Source organism: Pseudopipra pipra, chromosome W (genome assembly GCF_036250125.1).
Source record: "Pseudopipra pipra isolate bDixPip1 chromosome W, bDixPip1.hap1, whole genome shotgun sequence".
Lineage (NCBI taxonomy): Eukaryota > Metazoa > Chordata > Aves > Passeriformes > Pipridae > Pseudopipra > Pseudopipra pipra.
The window spans coordinates 9,091,433-9,106,852 of NC_087580.1; the positions used below are offsets into that span (position 1 = coordinate 9,091,433).

The 15,420-nt window shown below is 58.0% G+C and overlaps 1 protein-coding gene across 11 annotated transcripts; it reads left to right on the top strand.

Moving 5' to 3' along the window:
* The first annotated feature begins 1,625 nt into the window (after nt 1-1,625).
* On the top strand, nt 1,626-10,443 carry LOC135405839 (estradiol 17-beta-dehydrogenase 8-like). Of its 11 annotated transcripts, none has more exons than XM_064640421.1 (9): nt 1,626-1,698; nt 2,133-2,332; nt 3,352-3,468; nt 3,862-3,960; nt 4,328-4,413; nt 5,125-5,209; nt 5,569-5,611; nt 5,682-5,756; nt 10,225-10,442. In XM_064640421.1, the coding sequence occupies exons 1-9, from the start codon at nt 1,647-1,649 to the stop codon at nt 10,272-10,274; spliced, it is 807 nt and encodes a 268-aa protein (XP_064496491.1). In that variant the 5' UTR covers nt 1,626-1,646; the 3' UTR covers nt 10,275-10,442. The 11 variants fall into 11 exon arrangements, with proteins under 11 accessions (XP_064496491.1, XP_064496488.1, XP_064496492.1 ...); XM_064640418.1 differs by lacking the exon at nt 10,225-10,442 and adding an exon at nt 7,906-9,216; XM_064640422.1 differs by lacking the exon at nt 10,225-10,442 and adding an exon at nt 5,898-6,015.
* Nucleotides 10,444-15,420: the final 4,977 nt, after the last annotated feature.

Below are 15,420 nucleotides of genomic sequence, written 5' to 3' on the forward strand. Positions count from 1 at the left end.
CCTGCCACCCCCTCCACCCCCACTCCTGCCTTTCCCACTCCCCAACCCCTCCTTTCCTCAACACCCGGCACCCCCTGAACTGCCCTTCCTGCACATCCCGGCTCTCCCCACCCACTGAACCCTCTTTCCCTCACACTGGAGGCCCCTGCACCCTCCTTTCCTGGACACAAGGACCCGAGAGACCCCCTGGGCCTCCTCTCCCAGTCCCTACAGCCCCCCTTTGTCCTTCCCTCTGGGACACCCCAAACCCCCATTCCTGGCCACAGGAACCCCCTGGCACCCCCTTATTCTGCACTAAGACCCCCCTGCAACCCCCTTTCCCGCCCAGCCCGCCTCTCCCAGCCCCCAGGCCCTGCTTTCCCTTCACGCTGCTACCCCCTGCACCCCCAGGCCTGCCTTTTCCACAACCCACAGGACCCTTTTCTTTGGAACACGGGGGGACCCCCTGAACCCCGGTTTCTGCCCATTCTCCCAACCCCCAGGACCTCCCTTTCCCCACACCGCCGACCCCTGGCCAGGGGATCTCCCTGGACCCCCCATCCCACCTCTCCAGAGCCCCGCACTCCCCTTTCCTCGGCCCTGGCATCCCCCAAAACCCCCTTCCCCAGCACTCTGCCCCCCGACAGCCCCAACACTCACCCCAAAAACACTCCCAGCCTTCCCCCTCTCCCATCTCCCCACTTTGGGGGGCGGGAATTGGGGAACTCCCGCCTCTGTTGGGGACAATCAAAGAGTTCCCGACGCGTGGCCGGGGCCTTTGTTCGGCCTGCCGGGAATTCCCAACAAACATCCCGGCCCCCATCAGCCGCTGGGGCCCGGGGGTCCCTCCTCTCCAGGGATCGAGCTGTGGGGACACGAAGGGACCCCCACGGGAACCCCTTTGCCGCTCTCCCACCTCCCCTTCTTCCCCTCTCCCACCCTTTGCCCGTCGCCCCCCGCTGCTTTGGCAGTGACCCACCCCCTCTCTCGCTCACTTTGGGGCTCCCAGCCCCTCTTCTCCTTCCCCTCTGCCCCTTTGCCATCGGGGCCCCCAACTCACCTCGAGCTCCCGGCTCGGGGGATGGAGCGGGGGGAGGAGGAGCGGGCAGAGGCAAAGGAGGAGGAAGAGGAGGAGCATCGCCCCCCTGAGTGGGCGGGGAGGGGGAGCTCGGTGCGATGGGTTGGGGGTGTGCGGGGGGTTTTGGGGGAGATGTTTGGAGCTGAGCCGCAAATGGCCCTCGGGGGGACCTCGGGGGGTCCCCGGGAGGTGGTTTGGTTTTGTTGGGGGGATCCCGGGGTGGGTTCCCGGCAGAGGCGGGAGGTGGGCGGGGGGATGCGGGGACCCCCCCGCGGTGGGGGTCGGTGTTGCGGGGTCAGGCCCCGCCGCCCCCATTGTCAGCCCGGTGCCGGCGGGGGGGGACGCGACGAGCCCCTTTTTTAGGGCCCCCGGAGGGGGGAGAGCAGAGAGGGGCGACAGCGGAGCTGGGGGACCCCCGGCAGCCACGAGGAGATTCAGTTGTTTATGGGAGGGGAAAAATCAGGGAAAAGGGGGAAAAAAACCCGGGCAAAGCCGAAAAACTCCGGCTGGAGGACTGACGATAGAGTTGGTGCGGGCAGAGCGGTGCGGCGTGCGTGCCCCTGTCTCGGTTTTCACTTCCGGCGCCGCCATGTTGGGGAGGTCGGCGGGGCGACTGGCGGGGGTCGTGGCGCTGGTCACGGGTGGGTTTTGGGGGGGATTTGGGGGAGTTTTGGGGGTGAGAGGGAAGGGGAGACCACCAGGGGAGGAGTGGGGGGGAACTTAGGGCGGGGAGACCGCCGGGAGGGATGCTGGGAGGAGTTAAAGGTGACCCTGGTGATACTAGGAGGGTCACTGGTGATACTGGGATGGTCGCAGACCCCTCTGGTGACACTGGGGGAGGTCACTGGTGACACTAGATCCCACTGGTGCCACTGGGAGGACACTGGGAGGGGTCACAGACCCCACTGGTGACACTGGGGGGGTTATTGGTGACACTGGGAGGGGTCACTGGTTAAAGTGGTCCCCACTGGTGCCCTCGGGCAGTCATTGGTCCTCCGGGTCGCCAGGGGGCGCCAGGGGCGGTTCCCATACCCCTCAATGACCCCGGTTATTCATTGGCCCTCCGAACCGCCAGGGGGCGCCAGCGGCATCGGCCGCGCCGTGAGCGGCCGCCTGGCCCGCGAGGGCGCGCGCGTGGCCGTGGCCGATCGCGACATGTCGGGGGCGGCGGCGACAGCGAAAGGGCTCCCCCGGAACTGCCCCCCCGACCACGGAGCTTTCCAGGTGGATGTGGCCGATCCCAAAAGCGTCGCCGGGATGGTGAGGGGGGTGCAGGTAATGTCGCCGCCACCTCCCCCCCACCGGTGACATGTCGCGATAGTGTCACACCCTCCCCAGTGTCCCGCAGTGTCCCTGAGTGACCCCCGATATCCGCAATGTCGCCCTCAAAATTCCCAAATCCACCCCAAATCACTCCCAGAATTCACAAATTCCCACAAATTCCTTCCTATTCCCACAAAATTCCTGGGAAATCGCAGCCAAACGGCCCCAAATTGCAGGAAAAGCCCCCCTAAATCCACCCAAAATCGACCCAAATCCTCCCTAAATCACCCCAAATCACCCCCAGAATTCCCAAATCCCCACAAATCCACCCAACCCAGACCCAAATTCACCCCAAATCACCTCCAGAACTCACAAATTCCCCCAAAACTTGCAAATTCCCACAAACTCCCCCCAAATTCCATCTGATTCCCACCAAATTCCTGGAAAATCGCAGCCAGCCGTCTCCAAATTGCAGGAAAACCTCCACAATTCCCTCCAAAATTGACCCAAATTCCCCCTCATTCCCCCCAGAATTCCCAAATCCCCAAAACTAGACCCAAATCCACCCCAAAATCACCCCCAAAGCTCCCAAGTCCCCATGATTTCCCCAAAACTTACAAATTTCCCCAAAATTCCATCCGATTCCCACCAAATTCCTGGGAAATTGCAGCCAAATGCCCCCAAATTGCAGGAAAAAAACCCCAAATCTGCCCTAAATTAACCCAAATCCACCCCAGAATTCCCAAATCCACCCAACCCAGACCCAAATCCACCCCAAAATCACCCCCAAAACTCCCAAATCCCCACAAGTTCCCCCCAAATTCCCCAAATTTCCATCAAATCCCCACCAAGTTCCTGGAAAATTGCAGCCAAACGGACCCAAATCCCAAGAAAACCCCCCTCAAATCCGCCCCAAACTGACCCGAATCCACCCCAGGATTCCCAAATCCACCCAAATCCACCCAAAATGGACCCAAATCCTCCCCAGTTCACCCCAAATGACCCCTCGATGTCCCCAAATGTCCCCCCAGGAGCACTTTGGGGGTCCCCCCCGTGTCCTGGTGTCCTGTGCCGGGATCACCCGCGACCGGATGTTCCTGGAGATGGGAGAGCGGGAATTCCGGGAAGTGCTGGGGGTGAACCTGGAGGTGAGAGGGGACACTGGGGACATTGGGGGGACATTGGGGGGATTGGGGGACATTGGGGACATTGGGGACACTGGGGACATTGGGGGGACATTGGGGACATTGGGGGGACATTGGGGGGACATTGGGGACATTGGGGACATTGGGGGGACATTGGGGACATTGGAGGACATTGGGGACATTGGGGACATTGGGGGGACATTGGGGGGACATTGGGGGACATTGGGGGACATTGGGGGGACATTGGGGGACATTGGGGACATTGGGGGGACATTGGGGACATTGGGGGACATTGGGGGGACATTGGGGGACATTGGGGACATTGGGGACATTGGGGGGGTTGGGGGACATTGGGGGGGTTGTGCCACCCCCGATGTCCCCCCGCTGCTCCCCCAGGGGACGTTCCTGGTGACACAGGAGGTGACAAAGGCCTTGGTGACATCGGGGGACCCCGGGGGGGCCTCCCTGGTCCTCGTGGGCAGCGTGGTGGCCAAGGTGGGACCCCCACTTGTCACTGTCATTGTCACTTGTCACTGTCATTGTCACTTGTCACCATCAGTGTCCCCGAAATGGGGGTAAAAGCCCTAAAAATGGGGATAAAGCCCCTGAAAACGCCAATTTTGGGGGAATTTGGGGACAGCGGGGGGGTTCTAGGGATGTCCCCTCCCCCCCTTTGTCATTGTCACTTGTCACTGTCCCCTCCCCCCTGCCCAAAACTGGGGATAAACCCCCCAAAATTGGGGATAAAACCCCCAGAAACACGAATTTTGGGGGGCTTTGGGGACACTGGGGGGGGGGTGTGGACACCGAGGGGGGTCCCAGGGGTGTCCCCTCCCCTTTGTCATTGTCCCCTCCCCCCCAGGTGGGGAATTTGGGCCAAACCAACTACGTGGCCTCCAAGGGGGGGGTGGAGGGGCTGACCCGGAGCGTGGCCAAGGAGGTGGCCAGGTGGGGACACTGGGGGACATTGGGGGACATCTGGGGACATTTGGGAGGGGACAAGGGAAAATGGAGGGGAAAGGGAGAAAATTGGGGGATTTGGGGGGAATTCGGGGGAAAAATTGGGGGGAAAGTGGGGAAATTTGGGGGGAAATGGGGAAAGTTGGGGGATTGGGGGGAAAATTTGGGGGATTTTGGGGGGAAATTGAGGGGATTTGGGGGAAAATTGGGGGATTTGGGGGGGAACTGGGGGGGAATGGGGAATTGGGGGGAAACTGGGGGAAAGGAAGAAGAAATGGGGGGAAATTGGGGGGAAATTGGGAAAATTTAAGGGGGAAATGGGGAAAATTGGAGAGAAAAGGGGGAATTTGGGGGGAAATATGGAAAAATTGGGGAACTGGGGGGAAAAGGGGGAAGAACTGGGGAAAACTGGGGAGAAAATTGGGAAATGGGGAAAAATTGTGGGGGGATTGGGGGAATTTGGAGGGAAATTGGGGGGAAAAGGGGAAGAAATGGGGAAAACTGGGGGGAAAATCGGGAAATGGAGAAAAAGGGGGGAAATTGGGGGAATTTGGAGGGAAATGGGGAAAAATTGGGGGGAAATCAGCGGGAAAACTGGATTGGGGGGTTTGGTGACCCAGGGGGGGGTTGGTGACACCCTGTGGGGGGGTGACACGGGTCAGGGGGACCCCTCTGACCCCCCCAAATCCCCTTCCCAAGGTTTGGGATCCGCTGCAATTCCGTCCTGCCGGGATTTATCGTCACCCCCATGACGGACAAAGTGCCCCCAAAAGTGCTGGACAAGGTGACAGCGGGGGGGTGGCACCTCCTGGGGACACTGAGGGGACACTGGGGGGACATTGGGGGACATTGGGGGTCATTGGGGGTCATTGGGGACATTGGGGGGACATTGGGGGTCATTGGGGACATTGGGGGTCATTGGGGGTCATTGGGGACATTGGGGGTCATTGGGGACATTGGGGGGACATTGGGGACATTGGGGGTCATTGGGGACATTGGGGGACATTGGGGACATTGGGGGACATTGGGGACACTGGGGGAAATTGGGGACATTGGGGGGACATTGGGGACATTGGGGGACATTGGGGAGGTGACACCAGAGGTGACCCTCGTGTGTGTGTGTGTGTCTCCCCCCCCTTCCAGTTCGCAGGGATGGTGCCACTGGGACGACTGGGGGACCCTGAGGGTGAGTTGGGGACACTTTGGGGACACTTTGGGGACACTTGGAGGTGCCACCACCCCCCGGTGTCCCCCAGACGTGGCAGACGTGGTGGCTTTCCTGGCGTCGGGGGACAGCGGCTACGTCACCGGGGCCACCCTGGAGGTGACAGGTGGGGACCCCCCATGTCCCCAGTGTGTCCCCAACGTCCCCCCAGTGTGTCCCCAACGTCCCCCCAGTGTGTCCCCTCAATGTCCCCCCAGTGTCCCCCCAGTGTCCCCCCAATGTCCCCCCTTTCCCTCTCTCATTCCAGGGGGTCTCTTCATGTGACGGATCCAGCCCCTCCCCCCAAGTGTCCCCCCAATGGGGGGGAGGGGCAGACCTCAAAATTTGGGGGGTTGGGATGGGGGGGAGGCCCCGAGTTTGGGGGGAGGGGACCCCAAAATTTGGGTGGGGGACAAAAGGGGGTCCCAAAAATCGGGGAGGGTCCCAAAACTGGGGAGGAGGGGCCTAAAGTAGGGGAGGGGCTCCCCTAAAATATGGGGGGGAACCCCAAAACTGGGGGGGTCGAGGGAGGGGGGTGGAAACCCCTCCAAAAAACCACCAGGAGCCGTTGCCATGGAGATGTTTATTGGCCACGCCCACCGAGACCACGCCCACCCCTCCCCTCCCTTAAATTTCTAAAACAACCAAAATAAACATTTTGGACCCCAAATTTGTTTTTATTTTGGGGTGGAGACCCCAAATTTTTGGGGTGGGGGTTTGGGAGGGGTCTCTTAAATTCGGGGGGGAGGTCAGATATAGCCCTGCCCCCTCTTGACCCTACCCCCCTTAAAACCTCCTCTAAACCCACAAAAATAAACATTTTGGGCCTCAAATTTTGGAGTTTTTTGAGGCAAACCCCCCCAGAAGTTTTGGGAGGTGTCCCCAAAATTCGGGAGGGGTGGAGTTAAGAGAGGGCGGAGCCAAATCCTCCATCTTTTCTGCCTGAAACCTCCTCTAAAACGACAAAAATAAACCTTCTGGATGCCAAATTTTGGAGTTTTTAGAGGCAAAATCCCCCAGAATTACCCCTAATTAGCACATGATGCCCGGGGTTCATGTTAATAATTAAATAGCCCATAATAGCTGTGGGTAAATCATTAACCCCTAATTAATCCATAATATCCGTGGGTTCCCATCAATCTCTAATTAATCCATAATATCCATGGGTTCCCATCAATCCCAAATTATCCCAAATGGTCCCAAACGGTCCCAAATTATTCCAAATAGTCCCAAATGATCCCAAATGGTCCCCAAACTCAAATCCCAAATCCCATGTGGTTCCAAATCCCAAGTAAACCCTAAATCACCAATGATCCCCAATCCCATGTAGTTCCAAATCCCATATAAAAGCAAATCCCAGATGTTCCCAGATAACCCCTAAATCCCGAATAATTCCCAATCCCATATATTCCCAAATCCCAAAGAAACCCCTAAATCCCCAATAATTCCTAAATCCCAAATAAACCCCCAATCCCCAAGAATTCCCAATCCCATATATTCCCATGTCCCAAATAATAGCAAATCCCAGATGTTCCCAAATCCCAAATAACCCCCAAATCCCCAGTACTTCCCAAACCCATGTAATCCCAAATGCCAAATAAACCCCAAATGCCAAATAATAACAAATCCCATTGAGGTGGTTTGAAGCTGGCTCCCTGCCAAGACTCCAAACCTCACCACAAGAGCTCCCCCCCCAAAACCAAGGGAGAAGAGAGAAAAAACCAAGAGAACTGAAACGAGAGAGAGACAGCTGAAGCAATATATATATAAATATGGTGGTCTAGTGGTTAGAGTGCAGGACTCTCACTGCTGCGACCTGGGTTCAATTCCTGGCCCCCCGGGCAGTTGGAGCTCGTCAGCCTTGTAAGGCAATCCAGCTAAGAGAAGGTCACTCTAAACAAACCTACGTCCTGGGGACCTCACTGTCACTGTCCAAGCTTTGCTCGGCCCCGGCAGATGAACCTCAGGATTAAAGGGTGGGCTCAGTTCAGCGCACGCTGTGTCTCACCTAAAAAATCCACTGCGCAGGCTCGAAGGGTTTATGACCTTTCCCAAATCTTTGCTCGCGAAGACTGGCCATTTACCTTTAAATATATTTACACTTATATTACACTTATATACAATTGAAATATATGTACAATTTCAAAAGGAAAGGGGAAAGGGAAGGGGAAGGAAAAAAAGGAACAAAAGCACAAAATATACACGATCACTATCCCAAGATCTAACAACTAAAAGAATTAGCAAAGGATATCCCACTGCTCTCCTTGGGACAACAGAAAGTGGCTCTGGAACGACCCCGGCACCCTCCGTCTGCCAAGGTGGGCAGGGCCTTACCAGGCCTCGCTCCCCAACCCGACAGACTCCACACAGGGAACCTGCACCTCCAAAGCTGGAAGGAAAGAGGGCAAAGGCCTCTCCTCCTTTCTTCTTATAGCCCAGCTTAGGTAAAAATGGTGGGGAATAGCGGGGAAATCTGGGCACTTCCTTGGTTACAGACTGGTCATGAAGGAAGGCCCAGACTAAAGTACCAGAGACATCACATCCCCCTCTGTGACATCACATCCTCCTCTGTGACATCACATCCCCCTCTGTGACATCACATCCTCCCCATGACATCACATCCCCCTCTGTGACATCACATCCCCCTCTGTGACATCACATCCTCCCCTGTGACATCACATCCCCCTCTGTGACATCACATCCCCCTCTGTGACATCACATCCTCCCCATGACATCACATCTCTCCTGTGACATCACATCCCCCTCTGTGACATCACATCCTCCTCTGTGACATCACATCCTCCTCTGTGACATCACGTCCTCCCCATGACATCACATATCTCCTGTGACATCACATCCCCCTCTGTGACATCACAGCTCCTCTATGATGTCACATCCCCCTCTGTGACACCACAACTCCCTTATGAGATCACATCCTTCCGGTGACATCACATCCTCCTCTGTGACATCACATCATCCCCATGACATCATGTCTCCTCTATGATGTCACATCCATCATATGACATCACAACTCCCCTGTGACATCGCATCCTCCGTGACATCACATCCTCCCCTGTGACATCACATCCTCCTCTGTGACTTCACAGTTCTCCTATGATGTCACATCCTCCCCATGATATCACATCTCTCCTATGACATCCCATCCTTCCTGTGACTTCACATCCTCCTCTATGATGTCACATCCATCAGATGACATCACATCTTTCCTATTACATCAAAGCTCCACTGACATCACAGCTCCCCTATGACATCACATCCTTCTTGTGACATCACATATCTCCTATGACATCAGATCATTCCTGTGACATCACATCGCCCCTGTGTTATCACATCCTCTGTGACATCACATTGTCCCTGTGACATCACACCTTCCTCTGTGACATCGCATCTCTCCTATGACATCACATTCATCCTGTGACATCAAACCTCTCCTGTGATATCATATCGTCCCTGTGACATCACATCCTCCTCTGAGACATCACATCTTTCTTGTGACATCACATCCTTTCTGTGACATCACAGCTCCTCTATGACATCACATCCTTCCTGTGACATCACATCCCCCCTGTGACATCACGTCCTCCCCTGTGACATCGCATCCTGCTCTTTGACAACACATCCCCCCGTGACATCACGTCCCCCCCTGTGACATCACATCTTCTCTGTGACATCACATCCTTCATGTGACATCACATCCACCCTTATGACATCACAGCTTCCAGGTGGCATCACATCCTTTCTGTGACATCGCATTGTCCCTGTGATGTCATGTCCTGCACTGTGACATCACATCTCCTCGTGACAGCACACCCTCCTCTGTGACCTCCCATCTCTCCTATGACATCACATCTCTCAATGACATCACATCCTTCCTGTGACATCACATCCTCCTCTGTGACATCACAGCTTTATCTGTGACATCACTTCTCCTTGTGGCATCACATCCTCCCTATGACATGACATCCTCCTCTGTGACATCACATCTCTCCTATGCCATCACAGCTCCTCTATAATGTCGCAACCATCATATGACATCACATTCTTCCTGAGACATCACATCCTTCCTGTGACATCATATCCTCCTCTCTGACATCACATGCAACAAAACAGCTCCTCTGTGACATCACATCCTTTATGTGGCATCACATCCTCCCCAGGATGTCAAAAGGATATGTGATGTCACAGGGAAGGACGTGATGTCAGAGGGACGATATGATATCACAGGAGAGGTTTGATGTCACAGGATGGATGTGATGTCCCAGAGGAGGATGTGGCTGCTCCATCTCAGTCACCTCAGAGGGGCCCTCACGGGTACCTTGTCCCTCTAAGTTTTTCATGTTATCCCACAGATTTCCTGGAACAAGCCTGATCTTGTGCCCCTCCCCCATCATGTCCAGTTTAGAGCCCTGGGACACTGTGGAACCTCATGGAACCAAGGGGTCACTGTGACACCACAGGGCTTCATGGAACCAAAGGGACCCTGGGACACTGTGGGGGCTCATGGAACCAAAGGGACCCTGGGACACTGTCAGGAGCCTCGTGGTGCCCAGGGTTGAGGAATCCCGTGGGTGCAGGTGGCTCAGGGAGCAGCTGCAGTTGGAGCTGTGGGATGAGCTCTGGGTGAGGGGCCTCAGACCAAAGGCCGTGAGCTGCTGACCCTGGAGCAGCCAAGGGAGAGGACACTTGGAGACAGGGCAGGAGCCCAGGACTCAACAGGAAGAGCAGTTTGTGTGCTTGGAGTGTGAGGGGATAAAACCCCACAGAGTTTTTTGTTGAGGGTCCCTCCTTGAGGCACCAGCTCAGCCTCTATCTGTGTTTCTTCTTCAGAAATGAAATATTTTATTGTTTCTAAGACATGAGACTCTGCCATGGGAAACCTGGGGTGGAAGCAGTGAGGAAACCTGGTCTGACTGTGAGAGTGGGGGGTGTGGGGAGTCACAGGGGACCCGTCGGGTCACTGGAGCTGCTGCTGCTGGGAAGGGGCCTGAGTGTCAGCAGTGCCAGTCTGGGCTGGTGGGAGAGTGACTGCCAGGGAGTCCTGGGAATGGTGAGCCTGGGAAGTTCCCTTAAGAGTGTGAGGGGGATCTCGTGTGCAGAGACCCCCAGGAGCCCCCTGAGCCGCTCTGCTCATGGCAAGGATGCAGAGAAGGCAGAGTTACTGAACACCTTTGCCCTGACAAGACCAGCCCTCAGGGACCTCTGGCCCAGGAGACCAGGCTATAGGAATGTTGGAAGGAAGACCTTGCCTTGCTCAAGGAAGATTGGCTCAGAGAACACCTCCAAAAACTCTACCCCCACAAGTCCATGGGACACTTGATGACCTCATGTCAACCTTGTGTGCAACTACAGAGAGGCAAAACAGTGGAGCCTGAGTGTGTTGATCCAAACTATTCCCACCTCACCTGAAGATGTCCCTCCCTGTAACAGAGGTCCTGTGTGTTCCCTCTGCTCTCTGGGCACTTGCATCCTTTGAGAGCTGCCCATCACTCTGGTAGCCAGGAGCAGAGACAACCTGGGACCAGAGACATCTTTCCTAGATCACCTTGCTCAGAGCCCCATCCAACCTGGCCTTGAATGTTTGCAGGGATGGGGCATCCACCACCTCCCTGCAAATGTGTTCCTGTGTTTCATTCTCATCATCAGATATTTATTTCTACCCTCTCTCTAGTCTGAACTTACCCTTTTTTAGTTTAACCATCAAAGCCCCTGTCCTACTGTGACAGACCCTACTGAACCCTTTGCCCACATGTTTCTAAAAAGCTGCCTTGAAGTACTGGAAGGCCCCAAGGAGGTCTCCCCACAGGCTTTTCTTCTGCAGGCTGAAGAGCCCCCACTCTCTCAGCCTGTCTCCATGAGAGAGGTGCTGCAGCCCTGGGATGCCCTTGGTGGCCTCCTCTGGAAGTGCCCCAAGAGGTGCGTGTCTTTGCTGTGCTGAGGAGCCCATGGAGCTGCAGGAGGTGCCAGGGCTGGCAGGGGAATCCCCCCAAGCCATTGCCATTGCGGGCGGGTGCGTTGCAGACAGCCAGAGGAGCCCAGAGCTGGAGGCAGCACTGCAGGAGGGGTCTCAGCTGAGCGGAGCAGAGGGGCAGAACCCCCCTGCCCTGCTGCCCACGCTGTGGGATGAGCCCAGGACACGGGGGGTTGTGGGCTGTGAGCTCCCATTGCTGGTTCCCATCCTGCTTTTCATCCCCCACTATCCCATGGCCTTGGATGCAGGGCTGCTCTCCATCCCTTCAGCCCCGAGCCTGGCCCTTGAGATCTGGGGGCATTTGACACCCGCTGGCTCCTTTGATCCCCTTTCCCATCCCTCCCAGAGCCCAGGGAAGGACTGAGGGGCCTTGGCTGATTGTCCCTGACCCTCTCCTGCCCCGACACCAAGCTGTGCTCCTTGGGTTGGTGCTTGGACAGCCCCAGTGAGACCCTGTTTCCCGCTGTGCCCCCAAACCACCGGGTGCCCCAGGGGACGTGGGAACACACATGGACACGGGAAGGCACCCGTGGATGTGGGAACACACACCCAGACAGACACAGAGCATTTGTTTTGCTGCAGGGGTTTATTGATTCTTGCAGGGAAATTACCAGGGCACCCAGGGGATCGGGGGGTCCTCCAGGGATGATCATCTCCTCATACCGCTGGAGGGAGCCAGGACAGGGGTGTCACCACCACTTCCAGTCCTGAAAGACAGAGCCCCAAACGTCACCCCCGGTGTCCACAGGGACAAGGGAGGGGCCTTGTCCCCACCCCATCTGTCTGCAGGGAGCTGGGGCAGGAGAAGGGAATTGGATGCTGAGATCCATGTGGCCCCAGAACCCCTGAGCCCGGGATGCTGTGACACCTCCCCGAGCCCCTCCCTGCCCTCCCGGTGAGCCTGGGGGTCTGCAGAGCCCCCAGTGCAAGGCAAGGCTTGGGGGCAGCTGTGTCCAGCTGCCCCGGGACACGGAGCAGGGACAGCCCCCTGCGTGTCCCTCTGCTGTGCCCAAGCTCTGCCCACTGCAGAGGGCTCAGGGACCCCCCAGGGCCCTGCCAGGCTCCTTTGGGGGGCTGAGGAGCCTCCCATATTTCTCACCTGGACATGCAGAGAGGCAGCCGAGCGTCACTGGCGCATCAGCTCCACCTGGTCAGCCACGGGGGGCTGGGGACAAAGGCAGGGTTAGAGACACACTGGGCTGGTTCTGGGACACACTGGACTGGACTGAAACACACTGGGGTGGACTGGGACACACTGGGATTTTGGGGAGGGTCGTGGCCATGAGAGGGGAGGGTCTGGGCCCAGCAGAACTCGGGGTACCCACCTCAGACCTCTTCACTCGATGGACATCCATGCCTCCCTGGAGAGAGAGTGTGAGGTGTCACTGGTCACTGGGGTGTTCCCAGGCCCAGGAGGGATGGGGGGACTACATTTCCCCCCATTTCCCACACTGGGGACATCCCAGCTCCAGGACTTACCCCGACACATCCACCTCCTCCTTGTCCCGAGATTGGCTGGGGAAGGAGAGCAAAGGTTTAAGCAGGATTGGCCCCTGTGGGGCTGGGGGGGGACACGGGTGTCCCCAGACCCCCCAGCCCATGGTTGGCCCCTGGTCTGAGGGGGAAAATCCCTTCTGCTCCCCCAGCCCCACTGCACCCAGTTTCCCATTGGGATCCCTGTTCCTGCAGGGCCCAGGGTGGGGATGGAGACAAGGAGAGCCAGGGGAATTCAGGGCCTGCAGGAGGGTGGGGGGAGGAGCAGGGGACCCAAAGAGGGTGAAGTGGGGGGAATTGGGGATCCCACAGGATGGGCATTGGGGTGTGGAAGGGATGGGACTGTAGGGGATGCAGGTGAGGAGGAAGGGATTCCAGTGGAGAGGACCCAGGGAATGAAGCAGGGCAGGGGTGGGGGCAAGAGAAATGGGGAAGGGGAGAAAACTGGAAGGGACTGGGAGGGGGTTTGGGACTGAGGTGTCAAGGAAGGGGATTTCTGGACACGAGTGTCATGGGCAATGGGAAAGGGGAAGGATTAGAGGACAAAGAAGGGAAGAAATGGTGTGGGAATGATGGCCTGTGTGTGTGAGGTGGGGTGGACTGGGGTGTGTGGGAATAGAGTGGGGACCCTGAGGAAGGGCCTCCCCGGGGCACACTGGGGTGGACTGGGGAGCACTGGGATGGCCTGGAGGGTGGTGGCCACCAGAGGGGAGGGTCTGGGCCCAGCACAAGCCCTGGTACCCACCGGGCCGCCGATGATGCCTGCCTGTAGAGAGACAAGGAGACGTCACTGGTCACTGGGGTGTCCCCAGTGCCAGGAAGGGATGGGGGGCCCAAAGTGTCCCCCACTTCCCACACTGGGTGCCCCCCAACTCCCAGACTTACCTCCCCACATTGGACGCCGCCGGCCTGAACGGGCTGCAGGAGGAGAGCAAAGGCTTGGTTGGGGTTGGCCTTGTGGGGCTGGGGGGGACACGGGTGTCCCCACCCCCTCCAGCCCCGGCTGCCCCCCGGGCTGAGCGGGGCTCTTTGGGATTGCGGCTCCCAGGCAAGTTGGGGACACCAGTGCAGGGGGAAAGGCAAGGCATTGAGGGCAGAGCCTGGAGGAAAGGCCCTGGGAAGGGGCCATGGCAGGGCATTTCCCAGTTGGTGCCAGTTCAGCCTGGCCAGGCCTTGTCCCACTTGAGCCCAGGGTGGAGCTTGGGCCTGTTTGTCCTCCTTGGACTCCAGTGGGGCTTGGCCCAGTTCCACCCAGTTTGGGTTGGGCCTTTGCCTTGTCTGGGAAAGAGAGGAGATGGTGGGGAGATGCCCCAGGGGACCAAGAGGATGGGATGGGGAGGCCCAAAAAGGTGGGATTTGGGGTCAGAAAGAGCAGGAAGCGTTGGGACTGTGCCAGGACGGAGCCGGGTGCAAGCATCCCGTGAGGAAGCGGAGCTGCAGCAGCAGGAGTTGAATTGTGGGAAGGGGAAGGAGAGAGGGAATTGTGGCCAGAAGAAAGTGGCCTGGCCCAGGGCTGGGGGTGCTGGGGAGTTCTGGGGGAGCCCCTGGATCGGGAAGGGGCCCATCCCTGAGCCCATGGCCGTGGCATGGGGGCCTCACCTTGGCATCTGCCGGGGGGCTCAGCAGGATGGTGAAGAGCAGGGCCACGCTGAGCACAGCGACCTTCATCTTCCTCTGGGCCTGGGCAGCGCTGGCTGAGGCTGCACAAGGGCAGGAGCACATTTATCCCTGCCGGGACTCCTCCCTGCCCCCTCCCCGAGAGCCCCTGGGGCAAAGCCCGGCTGGGCACAGCCCCCAGCCCTGGCCACAAGCCCAGCCCTGGCACAGAGTCCATCCCGCCTGCGGCACCCATCCAGCCACCTTCCCCGGCATCCCTCCAGCTTCCTGCACGGGGCAGCTGCCCCTGGAAGGGCCCAGGCCCCTGGGGGTGCCAAGGGGGTGGGCAGGGAGCTGAAAGCAGCTGCATACCCTGTGGGGACAATCCCACACAACACAATCCATCCTCCAACAACCCCCAAAGCCTGATCCACCCATGTCCTCCTGCCCATCCGTTCCCAGAGCTTTCCCTCTGGGACACCCCAGAGCTCAGCCCAGCCCCAAACCTGGCGTGTCTGAGCACAGTTGTCCCTGTTCCCACTCCAGCTCTTTGACTGAACCTGGGGCTGGCACTGCCCCCCTTCTTGGGGCACCAGGACCCCGGGATCAGGGAAACAGGGAGCTGGGAGATAAAGGGGCTGACGGGCAATGGGCACAGGCGGGTGACTGGGATCTCCAGTCTGGGCAGGCACTGGGGAGCACTGGGCAATGC